This window comes from Somniosus microcephalus, chromosome 3 (assembly GCF_052327205.1).
Source record: "Somniosus microcephalus isolate GS21.2 chromosome 3, FLI_Smic_1.0, whole genome shotgun sequence".
Classification (NCBI taxonomy): Eukaryota; Metazoa; Chordata; class Chondrichthyes; order Squaliformes; family Somniosidae; genus Somniosus; species Somniosus microcephalus.
In genome coordinates this window covers 348,412,408-348,426,537 of record NC_140989.1, presented here as the reverse complement: position 1 = coordinate 348,426,537, position 14,130 = coordinate 348,412,408, and the positions used below count along the sequence as shown (strand labels likewise).

At 46.6% G+C, this 14,130-nt stretch overlaps 1 protein-coding gene across 4 annotated transcripts in view; it reads right to left on the bottom strand.

The window, feature by feature from the left end:
- The window catches only part of glmna (glomulin, FKBP associated protein a), a 50,271-nt gene that overhangs the window by 23,576 nt on the left and 12,565 nt on the right, over positions 1 to 14,130 (bottom strand). For all 4 annotated transcript variants that reach the window (XM_085983340.1, XM_085983339.1, XM_085983341.1 and 1 more), the window contains exons 4-9: positions 13,845 to 13,964; positions 10,558 to 10,666; positions 4,288 to 4,534; positions 4,083 to 4,185; positions 2,751 to 2,941; positions 836 to 889 (exon numbers count right to left, since the gene is read on the bottom strand). In XM_085983340.1, coding sequence (XP_085839466.1) covers positions 836 to 889; positions 2,751 to 2,941; positions 4,083 to 4,185; positions 4,288 to 4,534; positions 10,558 to 10,666; positions 13,845 to 13,964 — 824 coding nt within the window. The remainder of the gene's footprint in view (positions 1 to 835; positions 890 to 2,750; positions 2,942 to 4,082; positions 4,186 to 4,287; positions 4,535 to 10,557; positions 10,667 to 13,844; positions 13,965 to 14,130) is intronic.

Sequence of the window (14,130 nt, the reverse complement as noted above, 5' to 3'; positions counted from 1 at the left end):
CCTCCCCCCCTCCCTCCCCTCCCCCCTCCCCCACCCCCCTCCCTCCCCTCCTCCCTCCCTCCCCCCCTCCCCCTCCCCCTCTTCCCCCCAGTCGCTCTCTCTCTTCCCCCCCAGTCGCTCTCTCTCTTCCCCCCAGTCGCTCTCTCTCTCTTCCCCCCAGTCGCTCTCTCTCTCTTCCCCCCAGTCGCTCTCTCTCTTTTCCCCCCAGTCGCTCTCTCTCTTTCCCTCAGTCGCTCTCTCTCTCTCTTCCAACAACAACATGCCCTCGAAAAAGCCTCGGCACCGCCGGGCACTTCAGCTAGTTTGTTTATAAAGCATCAACAGGTCTTTCAATGTAAAGCACAGCAATATTAGAAAATATATTTCCCAGTTCGGTAATGAGTCAGCTGATTTCAGGCTAAGAAATTCCATTGCCGATCACTATCCAGCAACTTCTGATGGACATCAGGGGCAGACAGAATTGAGTTCACCCGTGATTTCTTCTCCCCCCACCCCATGCTCCAAGATCCTGTTAACACTCACAGTCTAGGCTTATGAGAATGGCCAACAGTCTCACAGCAGAATCAATGGGCAGGATTTTAACTTGGAGGTGGGGAGGGAGCCAGGGGTGGGGGGGGCGGGCAGGCTGGATTGTGGTTGGGAAACCTGGAAGAACGGGTTTCCTTCAGGCCCTGCCGAAGTTAATGGAGATTGGAGGACTCGTGGGGAGTTCGGAAGGGTCGGGGGACATCTCCTTTCATTTGGGTGATTACATTAAAACCCGTGTAAAAATCAAGCTTTCAAATTACATAATTAATCAGTGCAATCATTCTCCAGATGTATTAACTTAACTTACCTGCTTATTAGTGCAGCTATATATTCCACATTAAACTGAAGGAAGTACCCAGGGCTGTAAAGCAGATTTTTCAATCAAAAAATTACATTACAAACAAGTAACATATAGGTACATTAAAACTGATTTTTTTAAATGTAATACCATTCACAGGTGATTCTGTGCAGTTTATGATACCTGGAAATTATTAAATATAAATTGTTCCATCTCTGTATTACTTTAGGTTTGTTTTAAAAATTTGAAGTAAAAATCGCAAACAAACTATATTATCTGTTTATACTCTGTACCAGTGTGATTGCAATATTGTTATGAGCCTCTAACCTTGTTGATTGGTCCATGTAACTATGTGACACCACAGACCAATTAGGTCACCACAAAAAAAATAGATGGATCCCTTTTTCTAAAAAAAATTGTACTTATTTTCTGCTTTCTGCTACACTGCCATGGCTTTTGTGGGCATGGCCAGCAACCCAGCTATTGGTCCTCAGCTGACAAACATGCCTTCCGATACAGAAGGACCCCAAGTAGCGTTGCCATGGCTTGCAGTGTAGCAGCCAACCTCCCCAGTATCACTTTCCAGCCAAATGCGCCATTTCCCACTCTCTGCCCGTACGTACTATGAGCATTGCCACAGGACATCAATTAGTGATACACAACATTCTCTTATAACTTGTACCTCTCTGGAATCCCCCCCCCCCCCCCCGCATCCCCCAAACTAATTATCTTTTGTCCCCTCCTGAAGCTGCTGACTTCTTGCTGGGCAACAGTTATCCTGTGGTACCTCCCCAAAGTGGAACATTATTCACTTGCAAGTCTTGATAATGAATATTAGCAGATCCAGAGTCAATTTTAATACAGGAAACTCTCGATTTACCGGCACCTAAATAACCGGAAATCTCTGTTAACCGGCAAAATTCAGGAGTAGGTTCAGGTAAGTTTTACTTCATATTAGTAGCCGTTCCTGGATCTGTGGCTGTGTAACCGGGGCTCCTACATTTGTTGCTAAGCAACAGGGACGCTTGGTCTGTGGCCGGAGTTCCTGCGCCTGTTGCTAAGCAACAGGGAAGCCTGGATTTGTTGCTGAGTACGGAGCTCTCGTACTTTTTAACTATACCTCTCTGTAATCCGGACTTTTTGATAAACCGGCACCACGCCGGTCCCGGATAAAAAAAGGGTTTCCTGTAGCCCTATTATTGCCCCGGGTGAGATCAACTAACTCAGCACAGACCAGCGAGAAAACCTGGATGGTTCTGGTACTCAGTGGATAAATCTGCTGAGTCACTGAGAAGGTTACTTTAGCAATAGCGATTGCACAACTGTTAATGAAAAGCAGTGAAACCCTGAGACTTATTAGCAACCAAATGTTACCTTAGTGCTGTATAACTTCTGTGTCTTAAACTACCACTTATTTTGCCACGTTAGAGTATAGTGAATACAGTAACCACTGGCATTTATCTGATTCTGTTTTTGGAAGTTATTCTACCCACTTACCCACCTTGCATCAGTGAAATTTCATTTTGGTACTAGAAAGAACACAAAAATAATCTGGCCACTTAAAAAAAGTCTTTCAAGATAGAACGGTGAAGACCTTGCATTGTAAAACACCATTAATGCAACAAAATATCCTATAGGGCCTCAAATAGATTAAGAACAGACCAAGCAGAAGAATTAAGAAAGTTGACCAAATGAATGGTTGTAAAAAAAAAGGTTTTGGGAAGTGATGAGAGAAGTTCCAAGGTGAAGATATTTAGCTGGGGTGGGGGTTGGTTTGAGTTTCAGAGAGTAACTTAAGATTGCCACCAAGTTAGTGATACACAACATTCTCAAGTGGGGAGCATCTAGCCAACAATAGTTCCAAAGATTCTGAAGTTACAACATGTTCCATTAAATCCCCACAATATAGTACATCTTTACACACCTGTATACAGCTGGAAATTGATGAATACCGATATGCTGAACAAATAAAAGATATGCCAGGCATGCCAGTGAATTTGTAGGGTACTTTGTATCTTCTTCCAGAGGGTCAATCTCTTGCAGTTTCTTTCTGGACTGTAGCAACTGATGAACCATCAAGACAGGAAGTGACTCACCAATTGCTAACAGGAAAACCTAGAGGAGGGTGGCATTTATTTAAGTATATATAAACTTCTCTCTCAAATTGATAAAGACATGCATGAATTAGATGTATTAAAATATTTGGTCTAGGACCCTTGTTTCGAAAACAAATTCCTCTATGCACTGTGCAGTTAAAAATGATTATGCTACATTATATATTAATTTTGACAGGTTCTTGTAAATATGTGCTTCAGCATATAAATACAAATGACTAAACTATTTACTTGAGTTTAAAAAAAACTTTTACTGAAACTTGTACTGTGTAGATTTACTTATGCTCATCTGGTCTTTCTCTCTCTTATTTTAGCTCTAATTAAAATAATTATACCATATTCTAACTTTGTCTCATACTTTTTTCATTTTTTCTAAACCTTTACACCTATCTGTTTCCGGAGTTCTGCACTCTGGAGATGGAAGTCACGTAGTCAATAAATGATCCACTATTGGCTGTAAACCAATTCCAAAGCTGTTTTTTTTTGTTTGCAAATCAAGGCTTATGACATTATAGACCTGATCATGTCATTGATGAAAGCAGGTCAATGTTCACACATCTTTCTGATTGGCATCCATGCTTGATTATAGGCAGTCCAGGGAAGCGGGTATCATTAAAATGAGTTATCCCGTCAGCTGAATCTTGGGAGTTAAAGGAGTATGTTTCTACCTTCGTCCTTTCTAGAGCCGTTAGGTTTCCACGACATCCTTCCTCTCCTGCAAACCTCCCCAGGATTGGGGACTTTCCATGTGGGGAATAGTAGCCATATCAAAACATTACACTTCTCAAAAAAAAAAATGATGCAGAAATTTTGCTGCAATCCAGGCAAGGTGCACATGAAACCAACGGATTGTGAAATGCAAGAACTTCATACTGCAATCTACTTTCACAACTGTGATTAGAGAAATTAGGTCATTTTTATTTATGCAATTAGATGTAATATTTAACCCATAATAACGATGCAAAATTTAAAAAATGAAGTTGGGCAAATACCAATTTAAAAAAAACTGATGCAAACTAAACGTCGTATGTTGTTTAATTTAGAGTTAATTTATTTGGAATGTAGAATCTGCACAAATCAAAGCAACAGTCCGAGAGTGAACCACCCTAGTAGATAAAATGGTGTGGGCAGATCAAACTTACCAGTATTTCAGCAGCAAAAGTTCTCAATGAATTGTCCTCAATCTCTTCAGTTAATGGGTGTAATTGTGCTGTCAGCAATGGGTATTCCAAACTTTTCATACAGCTACATCAATTGTAAAAAGTGCCAATTAGTCTATTTATTTACCTGACAAAAACTCTTAGTTAAAAAATGTGTCAATCAACTAATTGAAAATTAAGTACCTACAATTTCAGTAGTTCCTCCTTCAGCTCATTAAAGTAAGGGTTTCTCTTGGATTCTGTCGCTTGACTCACTTCATCCACAAATGGTTTAACAAAAGAGATAACAGCCATACAACACTTGCAAAGCTCATGTACATCCTGTGTTCGTTGCTCATTGGTAAAAGGTACAGGTAGTTTGGAGAGTTGGTTATGAATGGTTGCAAGAGACAGTCCCACGGAATATGCCTTTTTATGTTTCATTTTTAACAGCACTAGGAAAATAAGTTTTATCAGGTTAAATCCAAGAAATAGTTTAAATAAAACCTCTTGCTACAAGAAATGCTGGTAGTTAAAGATACAATTTATCACAAGAAAAGCAAAAATAAGATCCAAACTACTGTAAAATCCCATAATTGCAGAATACTAAAACATACGGCCCAGAAATTCGGGTCTCCACGGGAGAGTACGCACGGGGTACTCACCTGTAGGCCCAAAGGAAGTGCCGGTCTCGTGCATGCACTGCGCATGCACAGGAAACCGGAACTTCCGTTCCCTTAAAGGAAAGGGTTCAGAGGTCGAACGCGTACGCAGGAGAGGCAGCGCGTGTGCATGGAACTCACGTTTTTTTTCCAGGTTTCTCCGGGAGGGTAAGTCTCCAGGAGTTACACATGTAAAAAGCAGGCGCAAGGCCTGCTTTTGACAAGGTAAGTGGTGGATTAATTAAAATTAAAACATTTTTTCCACAGGTTTATTATTTTTAAATACTTTAAAGAAAGATAAGTTTATTTTTAGCCCCGTTAGAAAATGTAATTAATTTTTTCAACAATTTAAATTATTGTTTAAAATAGTTATTTTATGTAATTTATAGTTATTTTAAAAATGTGATAAAAAAAAAATTATTTGAAGTTTTAGTGATGTTTTGGGGCTTATAGTAGTTATAGTTTTGACAGCTCTTCCTGTCAATTTTATAAATGGGCATTTCCCTGCTACCATTGGCTCGCCATGGCCCACGTGATCCCAGGGGACGCATCGAACTAACTGCGCCCCTGGGATACGCAAGCACTGTGTGCAGGCAGTTGGAGGAGGCCCAGGATCGCAATCCCACGCGAGCCCACAGCACAACGGCCGGCGCGCTAGGTAAGTGCAGGTCGGGGGCTTGCACCCGTGGGAAGCCCCCGACCCGAATTTCTGGGCCATTAAAAACCAAAACAAATCTAGTCAAGCCAAACTCTGCCTAAGCAATTTGTTTAATAAAAGCAAGTTGGTCTTCTAAGAAATAAATTCAGTTGACTTGATATTTTCCTAATATTACAAGTAGCGCTAGTTTGGAATCAGGTCTTGAATAGCTATTATCACATTGCATGTTTTGTGTAGAATCACAGCAGTACTTTCAAAAGAAAAATACAGATTTCTAAAGCTCCTGAAGATGAATTCTGCTTCTGTAAAGCATTCTGGTAACAATTTGTTTCTTTAAAAGCAGCATAATTAAAGTATACAACTCTTGTAATATCTGGTAGTGTGATAGATATTTGAATCTACACAAGTCTTAACCTACTGTGGTAAACCACTTTTATCGTTCACTATCGTTACACTATGGTTATCACTGTTTATATCGTTACACTATGGTTATCACTGTTTACACTGTTGTATCACTACACAAGGTCACCTCTTGTCACGCTGTTATACCTGGGCTGACCACAGCTGACTCAGCCCATGACTCCGCCTGCTTGCCCAGGTATAAAGGTGGTCAACTGGCTGGTATTCCTCCTTGTTGGACCCGATCACCCACGAGGGTGGGCTCTGTTATTTAGCCAATAAAAACCTATAGTTACTATCTTAACTCGTCGCTTTTCATTGGATGAATTGATAGGTATATCAATTTTATTGGCTAAATTTTGAAATGAGTGGATCGGAGCAGCCAAACGACCAGCCAAACGGCCAGCTACAACAGCCACAGCAGCCGGCCTGGCTGCGAGCCCTCCGACCGCCGTACCTGGATCTAAACCCACAGGCAGCGAACTCAGCCCTCGACTTCAAACACTGGCTGAGCTGTTTCGAATCCTACCTGGGAGAATCCGGCGTGCCTCCGGGATCCAAACTAAGAATTCTGACCACCCAAGTGAGCCCTAAAGTATTTGCACTCATCCAGGACCTTACTACATACGAGGACGCCCTCAACCTGCTGAAAGAGCAGTACCGGAGCCCGGTAAACTCTATGTATGCCAGACATCTCCTAAGATCCCGCTCGCAACAGCCAGGAGAGTCTGTAGATGAATTTTTACGGGCGCTACAAACACTCGGCAGGGACTGTGACTTTAAAGCTGTAACGGCTGCAGAAAATACTGAAGGGAATATCCGCGATGCCTTCGTGAAAGGCCTTCGGTCCGACTACTCACGGCAAAGACTGCTCGAATCAAAGGACCTCGACCTGAATACAACTGCAGCCCTCGCTCGCTCTCTGGAAGTGGCCCATCGGGACCTCGAGGCGTATTCCAGGTACTGTGCTGCGCGACCCTGGGACTCCGGCCCGACCCCGGCCGCAATACCCCTCGCACCGCCGCCTCTGGGACCTACCTCAGCGTCGGCGTCCCAGAAACGATCGGGACCGCCACCCCCGGTACCGGCTGCAACATCGGAGCCCCGCGATCGGGCCGCCGGCTGCTCCTTCTGTGGCCAGGCGAAACACCCGAGGACGTGCTGCCCTGCAAGAAACGCGACTTGCTCCGATTGCCACAAGAAAGGCCACTTCGCTAAGGCCTGCAGGGGGAGAGCCACAGACGCCAGCAGTGCCTCATGCGAGTTGTGGGGGCGGCCATCTTTCATCAAGGCCACAGATGCCAGTATCCCCTCGTGTGAGTCGTGGGGCGGCCATCTTTGATCAAGGCCACCGACGCCAGCAGTGCCTCATGTGAGTTGTGGGGGCGGCCATCTCCTCCGCCATTTTATTCAACCTCGTGGGCGCCGCCATTTTGTCCACCACACTCGACCGCCACCTTGTCTCCAGGCCCGACCACCGCCTCACCCGCAGACTACAGCAGCTCGCTCAGCCATACACTAGCCTCCGTCACACTGGACCAAGCTCGCCCGCATCACCTGTCCAAGTCCATGATGGACATCGAAGTAAACGGCCACGCCACGACCTGCCTGTTCGACAGCGGAAGCACGGAGAGTTTCATCCATCCAGACACGGTGAGCCACTACTCCCTCACTGTCCGGCCAACGCGCAACCGGATCTCGATGGCGTCGAGGTCCCATTCTACAGACATCAGCGGCTACTGTGTTGTGACCCTGTCGGTTAGGGGCACGGAGTATAAAAATTTTAAACTCCTCGTCCTGCCCCAGCTCTGCGCTGCCGTCCTACTAGGGCTGGACTTCCAATCCCACCTTCAAAGTGTCACTTTGGCATACGGTGGACCCCTCCCCCCACTCACAGTCGACAACCAGCAGCCTTTAAACCGCCCACTGCATACCACCTGCGGCCTATCCACCCTCAAGGTCCCGCCCCCCTCCCTGTTCGCTAACCTCACCCGCGACTGTAAACCCGTCGCCACCAAGAGCAGGCGGTACAGCGCCGGGGACAGAGCTTTTATTAGCTCTGAGGTGCAGCGTCTCCTGAAGGAGGGCATCATCGAGAGGAGCAACAGCCCCTGGCGTGCCCAGGTCGTAGTCGTTAAGACCGGCAATAAAAACCGCCTGGTCATCGACTACAGCCAAACCATAAAACGGTACACCCAGCTGGACGCATATCCCCTTCCCCGCATATCTGATATGGTCAATCAGATTGCACAGTACCGGGTATTCTCCACCATCGACCTTAAGTCGGCCTATCACCAACTCCCTATCCGCCCTGAGGACCGCCAGTATACCGCCTTCGAGGCGAATGGCCGCCTCTACCACTTCCTTAGGGTTCCCTTCGGCGTCACCAACGGGGTTTCGGTCTTCCAAAGGGAGATGGACCGGATGGTTGACCAGAACGGGCTGCAGGCCACGTTCCCTTATCTAGATAACGTCACCATCTGCGGCCGCGACCGGCAGGACCACGATGTTAATCTGGAGAAATTCCTCCGTACGGCCGAACGGCTGAACCTCACTTACAATAAGGAGAAATGTGTGTTTAACACCTCGCGTCTCGCCATCCTCGGCTGCGTAGTAGAGAACGGGGTCATCGGCCCCGACCCCGAAAGAATGCGCCCCCTCATGGAGCTACCCCTCCCCCACTGTCCAAAGGCGCTGAAGAGGACCCTGGGGCTATTCGCCTACTATGCCCAATGGGTGCCGAATTATGCGGACAAAGCCAGACCCCTCATGAAGTCCACCTCCTTCCCCCTGATGGCAGAAGCGTGCGCAGCCTTCTCCCTCATAAAGGGAGACATTGCTAAGGCCACGATGCACGCGGTGGATGAGTCTATCCCTTTCCAAGTGGAGAGTGATGCATCCGACTTCGCCCTAGCAGCAACCCTTAACCAGGCGGGGAGACCTGTGGCCTTCTTCTCAAGGACCCTCCAGGGCCCTGAGATCCGACACTCTTCGGTCGAGAAGGAGGCCCAGGCGATCGTGGAGGCAGTACGACGCTGGAGGCATTACCTGGCAGGCAAACGATTTACCCTCCTCATCGACCAGCGTTCGGTCGCTTTTATGTTTAATAACAAGCTGAGGGGCAAAATCAAGAACGACAAGATCTTGAGGTGGAGAATCGAGCTCTCCACCTATGATTATGGTATCTTGTACCGGCCTGGTAAACTGAACGAACCCCCAGATGCTCTATCACGAAGTACATGCGCCAACGCGCAAATTGATAGACTGCAGACCCTCCACAACGACCTCTGCCACCCCGGGGTCACCAGACTTTACCACTTCATTAAGGCCCGCAACCTGCCCTACTCCATCGAGGAGGTCAGGACCATGACCAGGAACTGCCAAACCTGCGCCGAATGCAAACCGCATTTCTTTAGGCCGGACAGAGCAAGCCTGATCAAGGCCACCCGCCCCTTCGAGCGCTTGAGCATCGATTTTAAGGGGCCCCTCCCGTCCTCTGACCGTAATGTGTACTTCCTCAACATCATTGATGAGTACTCCCGTTTCCCCTTTGCCTTCCCCTGCCCAGACATGACCAGTACCACGGTCATCAAATGCCTGAACGACCTCTTTGCCTTGTTCGGGTTCCCAAACTATATACATAGCGACCGGGGCTCATCCTTCATGAGCAAGGAACTTCGCCAGTTCCTACTAGTGAGAGGCATTGCTGCAAGCAGGACCACCAGCTACAACCCCCGAGGGAACGGCCAGGTGGAAAGAGAGAACGCGACTGTCTGGAAGGCCGTTCTCTTAGCCTTGAAGTCTAAGGGCCTGCCAACCTCTCACTGGCAGGAAGTCCTCCCGGCAGCGCTGCATTCCATCCGGTCACTGCTTTGCACGGCCATTAACGCCACCCCCCATGAACGAATGTTTGTTTTCCCCAGGAAGTCGACTACGGGAACCTCGCTACCAACATGGCTGACTTCTCCGGGGCCCGTGGTGCTGCGAAAGCACGTGAGGGCCCATAAAATGGACCCCCTGGTCGAGAGGGTGGACCTCCTGCACGCCAACCCCCAGTACGCCTATGTGGCATACCCAGACGGGCGGGAGGACACAGTCTCCTTACGAGACCTTGCACCCTCGGGCACCCCTGAGACACCACCGTTACCCCCCACCACCCCCCCAAATCCACCCCAGGTAGACGGCATGCCGGAACCCCACGAGCCTTCGCCGACCACGCAGACACCAGCATTAACATCGGATACTGCATCACTGCCGCCGCTGCTGCGCTGATCAGAGAGACTTACGAGGCCTCCGGACAGACTGACATACCCGAACTGGTAGTACACTTCACCCCGCCGGACTCAAATCTAAACAAGGGGTAAATGTGGTAAACCACTTTTATCGTTCACTATCGTTACACTATGGTTATCACTGTTTATATCGTTACACTATGGTTATCACTGTTTACACTGTTGTATCACTACACAAGGTCACCTCTTGTCACGCTGTTATAACTGGGCTGACCACAGCTGACTCCGCCCATGACTCCGCCTGCTTGCCCAGGTATAAAGGTGGTCGACTGGCTGGTATTCCTCCTTGTTGGACCCGATCACCCACGAGGGTGGGCTCTGTTATTTAGCCAATAAAAACCTATAGTTACTATCTTAACTCGTCGCTTTTCATTGGATGAATTGATAGGTATATCACCTACATTGAGCTAAACCAAGTAATAGCCTTCTATAAAGTAAACTCATATTGATTTTCAACTTCAACTTACCTGTCTGAAGCGGCTGCAGGAGCAATAAGATAGTTTTAGATATGTTATTTCCAAAAGCCTCCTCAATCTGTTCAAGTAGACCCACTAGAAGTTCCTTTGGGTTGCTTATCTACATGGAATAAACACAACATTGTGAAGCAAATTTATATAATTTTGTGACAAGCTAATTCAACTTCAAGTGTAAGATTAAAAAGTTTGTGGCTTTTATTTTTTTTTTTAATATTTCTCTGTAATATATTTGTTATGTGTGTCACATGCTCCTTGTTTAAGCATCATCATTCATTCAATCAATCATGCATCTAGATAGCATCTCAATAGAATTTTCATATTGTAAAGCTACCTGTCACAGAGTCAACTGTACATTACAGCTAGACAGAGCTTCATAAGCTCCAGATCCCCATCACCTCACCTACAGCATCACTCATGCACTCAGAGGGAAATTCACTTTGTCCTGACTTCCTGTGGGAAAGCCGCAGGAGATCCACTAGTGTATTTATAAATCCAAGGAAAAGGTAAAGTTTATTAAAGAAAGAACTTGCATTTATATAGCGCCTTTCATGACCTCAGATATTCCAAAGCGCTTCACAGCCAATGGAGTGCTTTTTAAAGTGTAGTCACTGTTGTGATGTAGGAAACACGGCCACCAATTTGTACACAGCAAGCTCCCATAAACAGCAATGTGATAATGACAGATAATTTGTTTTAGTGATGTTAGGTGAGGGATAAATATTGGCCAGGACACCGGGGAGAATGCCTCCGCTCTTCTTCACAATAGTGCCATGGCATCTTTTTACATCCACCTGAAAGGGCTTCAGTTTAAACTGAAAGACAGCACCTCTGACAGTGCAGCACTCCCTCAGTACTGCACTGAAGACCGCGATTTTGCCAGCAGAGGTGGGATCGTGGTGAGAGAGGTGGCTGGCAGGTCCCGGTCCCGCTCCCGGCTCCAGCCTGCTCTCTCCAAGTGATTTTACATAGATTGGGCTCGTTAAGCCCGTCCTGCGCGTTTCCAGGCCAATTAAACGGAAGCGGGTCTGATGATGTAATTTGATAACGCGTCATCAGCCGGTTTCCTTAAAGGGACCATGCCCACATTCATTTTGACAGTTGTGCTGTCAGTGTTCTGCAGCACTAACATGCTGCAAACACTGCACAAAGGTGGATGGCTGCACCGAGGCTCTCGCATGACTCCCTACATATGCTTATGGAGGGAGTCACAGCATGCAGGGAGGTTCTCTTCCCTTCCCATGGGCGGAAGAGACCTTCCCAGGACACCAACGCAGCCTGGTTGTACATTGCACAGGAGGGCAAAAGCAGGGATGTCGTCAGGAGGACCAGGATGCAGTGGCACAAGACTTTCAATGATCTGAGCAGATTACTGCCAAGCCACACTCAACCTCAAATTGCTGTGCCACTCATCACATCCACATCACTCTGCCTTCCCTACCGTACTCCTGCACATCTTTACTCACACCAACTTACCTTGAACCTCCACCCATCCCTCTCTATCTACATTATCACTTCCCCATCTCACTAGCCACCCCTCACACTCACCCTCACCCTACTGCAAGCATACCAACTAACAACACACAAGGGTAGGCACTTGATGGCGTTGAGCATTTGAGGTGGGGGCACTTGGGTGTTTTAGCCAATGTTCATGTGAAGGTTCTGTTAATGTCTTGTCAAACATTGAAATCTATATTTTCAACACTTTACCTTATTGGATAGATCTGTGCTCACCTTTAGAAGTGTCTTAATGAGTTCCAGTGAATGTTGAGACATAACTCCTACCCCCCCCCCGCCGCAATTGTGATGAGTGTGAAAGGAATGGCTTGGACATTGTAGGGATGCTTTATGGTGCTGGTGTGGGGTGATGTCAACCTGGCTCATCATATGGTAGCCAGGGCGTACAGCGTCAAGTGAAGTAAATGTGGTCATGATGACGCCATCGCTGGCCTCCCGGGCAGCAATGTTGTCGGGTGCTGATGCCCTGTGTCCTGTACAGTATCAGGTGATTGCGGAGAAGATTGCTATTGTTGTTGGTGATGTTGGTGTGCCTGGTGATGTTGGTGTTGGGGCTGATCGTGGAGGGATTTAGAGGACCAAGGTGAGATTTTCTGAAGGGTACCGATGTTGCTGGAATAGATGGCAGCAGAAGCTGAGATGACAGAAGTGATCTGTCAATGGTGAGAGAGCTTGCTCCAAGGAGGTGACAGTGGACAGAGAGTTTACTCAAAACACTTCCAAACTGCATAAAGCTCAAAAGCGTCTTCCAAGTCCTGAAGGCTCAAGCTTCTGACATTGGAAAGTGAACAGCTGTCAAATGGTAGCTCTCATACCACTTTTGCAAACGTCACCTATTCACAGCAATGGGGAGAGATAAAGAACCCGATATACTTACCTGACGTGATCTCCGAACGATGTGAACCCCATAAAAAATGTGGTAAAATAGAAGCAGGCTGGCAAAATAGTAGTTGACAAACATTTAACTATCTTAAATGCCTCCCTCGCCGCTTGGTGTTGGGTCTGTTCTGAAATTGCAGACCCGACACTTTGGGAACTTACATGGAGGTGGGTTCGGAGCAGGTTCCTAACCCGCTGTCAATCATTTTGATTTTGACAGCGGACCCGCCTCCAAACCCGCACTACGAGTGCCGGCAAAATCGCAGGCAAAGTGTCAACCTAGGGTTATGTGCTCAAGTTTCTAGAGTGGGGCTTAAACCCACAAGTTTCTGACTCAGGGCAAGAGTGCTACCACTGAGCCACAGCTTTAACATGTCAGTTTGGCTCAGCTGGTAGCATTAGAGTCAGAAGGTTGATGCCTTAAGTCCCACTCCAAGACTTGTAACCCTAATCTAAGTTGACGTTTCGGCACAGTTCTGATGGACTGCTGCATTGTCAGATGTTCGTTTTTGTCGATGGGACGTTAAATCAATGTTCCTTCTACCTATTCAGATGAATATAAAAGATCTCATGGTACTATTTGTAGAACAGTAGAGTTCTCCCAGTGTCCCAGCTAACATTTTTCTCTTGATCAGCAACACCAAAAATAGATTAACTGGTTATTCACTCATTTATTGTTAACTCTGAGGCCTGTTATGTGCAAATTGGCTATCACTTTTGCCTACATAACAACTGATCGCACTTCAAAAGTAATTCATTTGTTGTGAAGGGCTTTCAGACATCTTGACGTGATAAGATTTTTTTCTTTCTTCTTAAATTGTGTAACAAATGCAAGAAGCTTTGCACTCTGATTAATAGTTATTGCTCTGTGTATACTCACTTACCTGTACTACATGGTCTAGTATTTTCAAGCAGTTTTCCCTGTGCTCAGTTTCTTGTTCATCTCTCAAAGCGCAACTGACAATAGGACCAACCAGATTCCAGCCCATGCAGATAACAAAGTCCTGTAAGGTATTAAATGAGGGTGAGGGAAAGAAACAGAAAATAAAGTGGTAAATTAAATAGGTCCAATACATATAGATGTTGCATTGATTTCTTCACAAAACGATAGCTTAAAAAAGGTACAGTTTGTCCTGCCGAGGAGCAGCTGCTATGGGTTATTGGATCTTT